We start from the raw sequence: 10276 nt of genomic DNA on the forward strand, positions 1-10276 counted from the left end.
AATAATAAATAGGATAGTAATATTTTAACAGGGTGAGTAGGAAATAAAGATAGTAATATTTCAACACGGTAAATAGAAAATAGGAAAGGATATCTCAACAGGGCGAATAATAAATAGGATAGTAATATTAACGGTTTGACAGAAAAAAATTAAATTAAAGAAAACAATTTAAAAAAAATAATTGAAAGTCCCTATTTTTTCCCCCCAAATTTAAGAAAATTAAAAAAAATAATTCTAAAAACGTAAAAAATACTTTTAATCAACCCAAAAGCCTCGAATATGTTAGAAGGTATTTTAAAAACTATGGTTCTTATCTAGCTGTCTTTGTGCATTCTACTTTTTTTCTCCTAAAATTGTTTATTTTCAATCATTAATTTATCCTAACCTAGCCTTTCCATCTCAAATACTTAGTTCTTCCAACTTTTTGTTCAGAATGAAAACCATTTCCGATATTTTACACATTCCTACTTGATCTTCAGTTCTACCCCTTTCCTTCACCTCCCCCCTACTGTATCCGCCCCTGGTTGATTAATCATGGGATTGTAGCCATGTGGATCGTGTCTGGTTTAAGACATTGATCAATTGATTGCCAGTGTCTGTATTGAAATCGATAGCTAACGAGATCGCGCCCCGTATAGTGGTGTTGATTAGTCATGGGATTGTATCCGTGTGGATCGTGTCCTGGTTGAGTTTGATATCGGACGAACTTAACCTGGATGGATACCGTCTTGAGAAATTGTTATGGAGTAGGTGCTTACTACATCACCACACTGTTATCTTCCCAGGATGTATTTGTTGCATATAACGTGCTGGATCGACTTTACACTTGTTAGCTAGACTGGACAGTACAACTGAATGCATATACAGTATGTGTTGTACTGGTTCGGATCATGCAACTTTAGAGTGGTGAGAATTAAGAATCAGCTTCAAAAATCAATCTTTGCGTAGAAATATTATATTTGGAGATACACCCTGTATTATCAGGATCAGCTAGAAGTAAGATTTTGATGTTTCCCGAAGAAAATAAAAAGTTAGTGAGAACATAAATAATCTATATTGACACAGTCGCCTTATGGACTCTATTTAATATCCTGCTTAAGAACCGCCCCCCTCTCCCCGCCCTTCGCCTCACAGTCTTTATAGAACAGTCACACTTCCTGTTCTCCCTTATTCCCCATTCTATTCTCGGCCCCTTCTTAACAATATGTATTCGGGGAGAAAGGGATATTGTGCTATTTTTGCTTCAAGACGTAATTTTTAGAAGATTTCACAGAAAATGGATTTAAAAATTGAAACGTTGATTGACACTTTTCTGAATCATGCAAAATATTTTTTAAAGGCATTTTGGAACATCTACGTGATCGTTTTTGAATTTTAACAGCTATCCAAACGTGTATGAAAAAAGTTGCCTTGTGATGTACCCCCCGTAGATTGAGTTGTGAATTTAGTCCTCAGATTTCATAGTTATCAAAGGTTTAAGAATCTTAATTGTCATGTTTGGTGTTAGTTTTATATCGATAGTTTAAACCAAGCGAAGACTAATGGGCATGGACAACAGCACAATCTAGACTCATATAGGCATGACAAACCACACAGGCTGCAAACTGTCATTTACGTTTACAATTTGAGTTTGGCAAATTAGAGCTAAGGTTCTCTTATTCTCTTATTTACTTTTTTTGTCGGCTTATAAGATTTTACTGAAAAAGTATAAATTTACGACTCTATAAACCTTAACCCAGTGAAATTCAAATTGAATAAACTGAACTCATCTCGCTTTATTAGTCCAGGGTACCATGTAGCAAAAACTGTGCAAACATGATATTCTGTAAACTTGCAGTATACGTTGTGCCTCATAAATGATTTAATGTTTTAAACTTAGACATAAGGAGATTATTCATTAAAACTGCGTTTAAATCTAATACTTAACATGATTAGCTCAAATCAAACGACATACTTAAATTATGCTATAAAATATGGGCAGAGATAGATTAGCTGCGTTATATCTATTCTTTTTAATTCTTTAAATACGTACCTTAAGCTTTAACTGCGCGATACATACATAATACGATGGTCTTAATCATGTGATATCAATAACACCGTAGGAATTGAAATATGCCAATTCCTGTTAATATTGAATAAAAGTTAGTTGAATTAGACTCTGCTTTGATTACGGTATTAGAAGTAGTCTGTGTTCTCGTTGAAAAATTACGAAAAATTGGCATTAAATAAAATATAGCTTGAAAGATAGCTTGGGATCTCGTTGAATTATACAAGTGGAGATTGTGCCTTGAGTATTGGCATTGAATCGAATATAGCTTGAAAGATATCGTGTGATCTCGTTGAATTATACAAGTGGAGACAGGGGCGGATACAGGGGGGGGCGGGGGGACATTCGCCCCCCCCTGACAGATTCAGGGAGGGGCGTAGCCCCCCCCCCCCCGAGATTTCGAGGCAAAAAATGTTCCCAATTTGATAAGTGTTATTGTTAACGATAAATTTAGAATTAGAAATTTGTAGGAAACTAGACTTAAGTTATAATATTGTTCATATCTAGTAATGTTCCTTAATCAATACTCATTTATCAAAATTGTAATATTGTTCCTAATTTTCATGCATTTAAGTATAACTAGTAATTTCCTTTTGTTCTTAAATTGCTAATGTTCCTATTATTGTTCCTGTTCCTAATACTGTGTCCGACCCACCTTAAATCCCTGTCCTAATCCTATATTTTTGTTCCTAATTCCTGAACAATCTTTTTATTGTTCCTAAATCCCTGTCCGAATCCTTTAATTTTGTTCCTAATTCCTGAACAATCTTTTTATTGTTCCTAAATTCCTGTCCTAATCCTTTATTTGTGTTCCTAATTCCTGAACAATCTTTTAATTGTTCCTAAATTCCTGTTCTAATCCTTTAATTTTGTTCCTAAAACTTAAAAATCTAGTTTTTTAGTCTTTTGTCATTAATTTTGACTCATTTTGAGTCTTTTAAGTCAAAAAAAAAGTCACTTAAATCCTGTATCCGCCCCTGAGTGGAGATCTTGCCTGGATGATTGGCAATCTGATCGAATATAGCTTGAAAGATAGCTTGGGTCTTCGTTGAATTATATGAGGTGAGATTTGGACTGTGTGTCCTTCAGAACCGGGGAGTTAAGCCTGGTTGAGAAATTGCCTGTGTAGCAAATTCAATAGCCTATGTGGCTTTTATAACTAGGGAGTTAAGACTGGTTGAGATTTGGGACTGTGTGTCCTTTGGAAGCGGAGAGTTAAGTATGGTTGAGATATTGCCTTTGAGGCATTCTGAAACGAGTAAACCTGGATAGATACGTCTCTAGTGAAACTGTTATGGAGTAGGTGTTTGATACAGAAACAAGCTAAAGACATGATAGGCACGGGTAACCACACAAACTGGCGATTTTTTCATAAACCTTCCCTTGGGGTCCCTAGATGTCCCACAAAAATTTGGGCCCGATCGGTTCAGCCGTTTTGACGTTTATTGGATACAAACAGACAGACACCCAAACAGACAAACAAACAAACAGACAAACAGACAAGCCAAATTTATATATAGATAGCCACTGAAGTTTCATGAGTTCTATTTCTAAAGATATTATTATTCATTTAGTAAATATATATACTATCTCCGAGCTTAGAATGAACAAGCAAATGTTTTATGGACCATTCCAACTCCCTTATGACAGTCGTAAGTTTTAGGAACTTTCATAAAATTTTCCGGAGTAATAAGTAGATTTGAGAGAGTGTTAAACAAACTGTTATTGGACCATTCTTGTATTACACTTCAGGGTTATATATATATATATTTATTTATGCGGGAGGAGGATGGAAGGTGAGTCTTTTTTTAACTGTAAAAGGGTAGGGAGGAGGAGGGGGAGGGTACAGTCCCCCCAGTTTTGATTCAACTTGTCACTAAATCTTATTTTATAATCCAAATATCTTTGCAATCTGATTTTATTTTATATATCAAACTGTAAATTCATTTAGAGCACATATATTTTAAGTTTTAAATATGAACGGTTTAAACCATCAGGTTACGAAAATATAGGTAATAGACAATTTTAGGTTGTGGCAAATACTCAATTCCTTTGAAGGATTATTAAGCAAATTGTTTTTAATGCATAAGGCATGGTGCAGAACCGTCTAGCGGCCGGTTGGCTTAGAAAATCTAAAATAGCCTAAAGCTTTTTTGTTATATAACCTTTACATTTATTAAAAACCCCTGAACAATGAATTTAAAAACATCGTCATATCAAACTATTTGCCAAAAACTAAATTTTATTAATATTTTTTTTAATCCTCCCAAACACCTAATTCATTAAAGATCGCGATCTATTTTTAAAATAATCTGGGCCGGAAAAAATGGCTTCATGAACTAAGTGAATTTACATAGCCTCCACACTCTTAGGCATCAAGCTGTCAATGATTTTATGTATATAAAAGCAACAAATAAGTAAAATTAATAGCAATCAGGCGAGCAACTAGAGGGGGGGGGGTAATGCCCCCACCTAGCCTGATTAAGGGGGCTAGCCCAACACCATAAGAAAGCTTCCAACCCCCCCTCCAAGAAGAAGTTTTTAACGTTGGGTGGATGTAATACAATACAATCAACAAAAGTAACAATTTTGCAATAGCCTCCGATTTTCTAATCCCGGATTTTTGTAACCTGATGTCGCAGACATTTCAAACATTTCTATGAATCAAATAATCCAAGTTGGAAATATCAAAGTATTGTAAGGTTGAGGGGATCTACGGATTTGAAAATTCGAGTTTGTGGCATAGACCAGGGAGTAAGGAATAGAAGGGAGATACAACTGACGCGGTTCGCCCTACCATATGATTATACATGCTTTGCAGACGGTACTCCATTTTATATCGAGCTGTTTGGTTTCTTTAGTAGGGCCCCACAGGAAAAATATGTATTGGCGAAACTGGTCAAAGAAAATGGTAGGGCGAACCGCGTTATATCTTCCTTCTATTCCTTACTCCCTAGCATAGACTTATACCTAGACCTCATTTAGAGTTGTTAAGGGACTGTAAGCGTAACTCCATTATACCCTCCAGGCAATAATTGCAATGCCTTATTTACAGTACCCTTGAAACCTTTCAGATCAATATTTTTAAGTTTCAATCTGATAAATCTGATAAAGGATCCCAGCCCATATCGAAAGTAAAAGTCGATAATTAAAACTAAAATCAACATTCTTTTTGAACATGACAACAATTTCCATTTTAAAACTATTTTCTAGAATCAAAAAGGGAGTTTTTTATATTAAAACCCTTGACCGTTTAAGACAATGTCAGGTCTTCAATTTTCGGACATATACTGAATTTGAAACATCTTGTCCCGTTAAACACACTTTCCCGTTTTTGAATAAAATCTTCAATTCAGAACAACACTAAAATATAATTCACTGAAAGGAAAAATTCTCTTATCAAGACTAAAATACTGCCGATTATTTCTAAAATCTTAATTTCCCTTTTTTATTTGTGAAATAGAGAATAAGGTTGATTTAATTTCCCGCATGCTAAATAAACGATTTTCCGGGGAAGCCTATATATTGTAAGAACAGAATAAAATTTGTTTTCTCGATGAAATCATTGATATGAATTAGAGTATTTGTCTCTAACTCCTCAAACCAGGATATTTTCCGAAAACTAGACAAAATCTGTAATTGTTTTTAAACAGAAATATATTTGAAAATGAAAACCAATAACAAAAACTAATGCGCACACCTTTTTTTAGTATGTTTTAGCCATTTAATAAATGCATGGTGTAATTTTTTTTAAATCTGTATGGATTTAGAGATAAACGCTTCATTTAGCAGATTTGGCTCATTTCTAACAGTACTGTTAGTTTCAAGGCGCAATACAAAATTTTCCTACAGAATTTCCCAGATTTCCACTAAACAGGCATTTAATAATACGTTGACAGTTGCTTAAAACTTTCATTTCGAATATTTTTGAAGTAAAATATACATAGACAAAAAAAAGTTTCAAAGAGACTATCAGTGATTTCTCGCGACCCTGAATGCAAAGAGAGCTATGTAGCCTGTCAACGTTCGATTTTTGTCAAGTGCAGAAGTCAAGGACAGTTAGTTAAAACTTGCATTTCGCATTTCGGTTTCAGTTCGATTATTTTCGAAGTAAAATATACACAGACAAAAAAAATTGTTTCAAAGAGACTATATCAGTGATTTCTCGCGACCCTGAATGCAAAGAGATCTATGTAGCCTTTCAACCTTAGATTGTTCGTGCACAAGTGCAAAAGTCTTCGTATAGTTATAGTTACACACTATATGCTGCCCATGTACAGCAATTCAGTTACTTAAATAAGTCTCTCAAAATAAACTTTAATAAATCGACTCAAATAACCAAATATTTCTCAGTCATTTAAAACAAAGAACTAATCTCTCGAATGCAAATAACCTGGTGAAATTTAATACTGAATAGTTTGTTGATAATTAACACAGTACAAAGTACTATTGTAAATCTGTCAATAAAAAGAGACATTGAAATTATCTTTCTAAAGTAATCCTAGTAAAAGAACTATAGTAATAATAAAGTCGTTTATTCATAGAATATTAATACATAATTATCTAAAAATTAAATTAAGATCCGTAGATAAAATCAGTGGCAGACTCGTCTCGCAACCTGTAACAAACAATGTAAGCAATAGGATACTTCTCAGACTCTTTAAATGTCGATTCGAATTCAATTCTACGTAAAAATACTTAAGATAATGAAACACACAGAACGCCAAATATCTTCATGGCTAAATTTGAGGACAAAGTGAGCTTACGCAACAAACTCAAATTTCCTAATCCCTAGATCTTTACAACCTAATGGTGCAAACCTCGATATCTAATTTTGAAATTAAGGGTTCGAAAATTTCTAGTTAAGAAGTCCAAAATCCTAGATCACACAAAATTGTTTGTTTAAGATTACCTTAACGTTAACATATCCGCAGTTTTGTTTTGGCTCATTCCAACACTTCTGGTGGGATTCAGTCCAACACTTCTGATGGGGCTCATCCCAACATTTCTCATGGGGCACCTAAAATGCCATTTCAGTTGAAAACCCATAAAAAAATTCAGTTACTGACAAATACTTGGAACGAATACCTTTTAATTGAGAGAATTGCCCCTAGTAATTGTTTAATAATTTTAATAGTAAGATTTAAGGAACAATATGAACATATATTTAGATAAAAATAATTTCACCTGTGTGCACACTTCATTAGGAACCTGAGTACATTTCTGGTGTGGAATCTGAGTACACTCCTGCCTAGGAACCTTTCTACAAGTTTGCCTTGGTTCATCCCAGCAGGATTCCTGAGGAACCTGGCGACATGTCTCACGGGGCTCATCCCAGCATTTCTCCTGAGGAACCTAAAACAAAAAATACATGCATTGTCCAATAAAAAATGATACTTTGATGAATCACGAGATCTGTTGAATAAATACGACTCTAAAGATTGAAATAATAATTTTACCTGTTTGCATTGTTCTCTAGGCACATCCTTGCACTCTTGTCTTGGCACATTCTTACATTGCTGTTTGTTAACAGTCCAGCATTCTTGCCTTGGAACATTCTTACACTGCTTAGACGGAACAGTCCAGCACTTTTGCACATCATGGCACTTCTCAATGGGAACCTTGGCACAGTGGCTTTCTGGTACCTGCCAGCACTCTTGTTCATTGCCACCCTTGTGCTTCTTCAGACCAATAAGACCAAGAAGACCTAAGAGACCAAGTTTCTTCTTCTTAATAAGAGCCAGTTTACCAAGAGCTAGGGGAGCTAAAAGTGGGGGAGCTAGTAGAGGAAGACCAAAAGGAGCAAGACCAGCCAGACCTGCAAGTCCACTACCGATGCTACGCTTGTATTTCTTGGATCCTGATGCGGAGGTGAAGCTACTGGGACAAACTGTTTTGTATTTAGTGATACAATTCTGACTTCCATATCCAGAAGTATCTCTCTTATACCTAGCTGACGAGCTGGAGTAGGAAGAAGTGTGTTGGGAATAGCTGGAGGTGTGGGGGATAGAGGTGCAGTGAGTTTCAGGAACCTGATAGCATTCCTCTTCTTGACCACCTCCCTTATGCTTCTTCAGACCAAGGAGACCAAGAAGACCAAGCAGACCCAATTTCTTCTTCTTCACAATGAGCAGAGGAGCAGCCAAGGCAGGGAGCAGTAAGGGAGCAGCTAAAGGTAATCCAAGGGGAAGGCCAAGGGGAGCTAAACCAGCAAGAGCAGCCAAACCAGAAGATCTCTTTCCTCGCTTTCCTTTCTTTCCACCTTCTTGTTCATCCTCGCAAACAGTTCTGTATGCTGTACTGCACTTCTGTTCCCAGATCTGTGCACACTGTGGATGAGAGGAACATTCTTGTTTATCTTCAGTCCAGCACTGCTGATCATATTCAGTCTTGCACTCTTGGGTAGGCTCATCCCAACATTGCTTATCCTGATCAAATAAAATTAGTCTTAGTCCCCTAAGAATCTTCACGCTGCAATTAGAACACTAACGCTTTCACTAAACATACTTAGGGTTGCATTCCTAGCAAAGATGAAATGCCCGATTCACAACCATATACTGGAATCCTTGATCTGATCAAAAATGCAGGTTTAAAAGCCTTTCTGAAATTAAATTTTGACAAACTCAAAGCGTACGGGTACAGGCATTGCCATCTTTAAATGATGTTCACTTCAAATTACCATTAATCCTTTTATTTCTATCAGCGCAATAATTTGTAGAATAAATTATATACTAACAATATCAATTTAACATTTGAAAGAAGAAACCAAGCTTACCTGTTCAGTCCAGCATTTTTTCTCATTCTCAGTCCAGCATTCCTTTTTGTACTCTGTAGAACATTGTCTTTCAGAGACCTGGGTACATTCTTTACTGTACTCGGTCTTACACTGTCGTTCACTCACAGACGTACATTCATCCTCCTAAAAAATAAATCATAATTTTAAAGGCTCAGGCACATGAATATATAAAACCAGAGAGAAGTTTTGCCTCCCCTAAAATTGTTAAAAGTTATCCCCCAAAAAAATTTCAAAGTAATGATATTTCACTTTCAGAAGGAGGGGAATCTCATTCATCCTATTTAGAATTTTATTCATCCTTTCACTTTCCAGTCTTATTCATTCATTTTCCTCATCTCATTCATTCATTTTCCCCATCCTGGAATTAACAGTACGTAAAAAAAATAATCATACCTCCCACTGTCTGCATTCTTGCTTGGATTCCTGTACACATGAAGTTGAGTACTCAGTGTTACACTTATTCTGGTATTCTGTACTGCACTGTTTATTGTACTCAGTAGTACACTGCTCCTTAGGTTCATCATGACAGATCTAAATAAGAAAGCCCAAATTAGTCAAACTGAAAAACACTCAATTCTTGGTAAAATTTCCAAACACTCATGGCCAGTGGCCACCCCCCACCATTACAAAAAAGAGACGTAGGTTAATTTCTGGCAGAAGAATTTTGTGCCTCACTGCCATTAAAATAAAAATAATTTTTGCCAAGTAAATTCCGCTATTAATCGTCTAGGAACTTGGCTTACCTTCTCGTATTCTGTAGAGCAATGAGGTTGTTGATGCTCTTCCCAGATAACTTTACAATCCTCGTCACTTCCCTTGGTTAACTTCTTGAGCTTGTCAAACCCACCTCCTAGGCCTCCCAACCCACCTCCACTACCAATCTTATCGAGGCCGGTTGCCTTTCCGATATCATGGAAGAAGTCTTTTTCAACCTAAATGGTTAAAGTAGTCTTAACATTCAACTAAACTAATCAGGCCTAGAATCCAGTACCTCTTCACACCCCCCTGAACCCCTTGTATAATAATGCTCAATCTAGCCCTCCCCCCTCATCCCCCACAAATTAGAGAACCTGTGGTTAAAGGGCCTATACGTGCAATTTCAAGTGCAGACTTTCATTAAAACCTTTCCAATTCACAACAGTACTCTTAAAAGCTCTCTTTCCAAATTTATCCACTGCTGGAAAACTATCCAAGAATGAACTAGAAAAACCAAGTTCTTACATAGAAATAATTAGATAATACTTCACAAGCAACATTCATTGTGAAATGGGCAGTAAATAGAGCCACTAAATCCCCTTAAACGTGCATCTCAAAAAAAACGTTACCCTAAAAATAAATACAAGATTTAATATCTTAAGTATACCTCTTTATTATCTTTGAAATACAAATACAGAATTTATTAACACTTCTGAAGGGGGGGGGGGGGGAAATAA

General features: G+C 35.9%; 1 protein-coding gene across 1 annotated transcript in view; it reads right to left on the bottom strand.

The window, feature by feature from the left end:
* Nucleotides 1-6565: 6565 nt before the first annotated feature.
* Nucleotides 6566-10276, bottom strand: part of LOC111697165 (uncharacterized) — a 4440-nt gene continuing 729 nt past the window's right edge. The window contains exons 3-9 of the mRNA XM_023467069.1: nucleotides 9587-9775; nucleotides 9237-9374; nucleotides 8823-8966; nucleotides 7507-8475; nucleotides 7235-7402; nucleotides 6960-7067; nucleotides 6566-6665 (exon numbers count right to left, since the gene is read on the bottom strand). Of these exons, the coding sequence (XP_023322837.1) occupies nucleotides 6642-6665; nucleotides 6960-7067; nucleotides 7235-7402; nucleotides 7507-8475; nucleotides 8823-8966; nucleotides 9237-9374; nucleotides 9587-9775 (1740 nt within the window). The 3' untranslated portion in view covers nucleotides 6566-6641. The remainder of the gene's footprint in view (nucleotides 6666-6959; nucleotides 7068-7234; nucleotides 7403-7506; nucleotides 8476-8822; nucleotides 8967-9236; nucleotides 9375-9586; nucleotides 9776-10276) is intronic.

This window comes from Eurytemora carolleeae, unplaced genomic scaffold, assembly GCF_000591075.1.
Source record: "Eurytemora carolleeae unplaced genomic scaffold, Eaff_2.0 scaffold128, whole genome shotgun sequence".
Lineage (NCBI taxonomy): Eukaryota > Metazoa > Arthropoda > Copepoda > Calanoida > Temoridae > Eurytemora > Eurytemora carolleeae.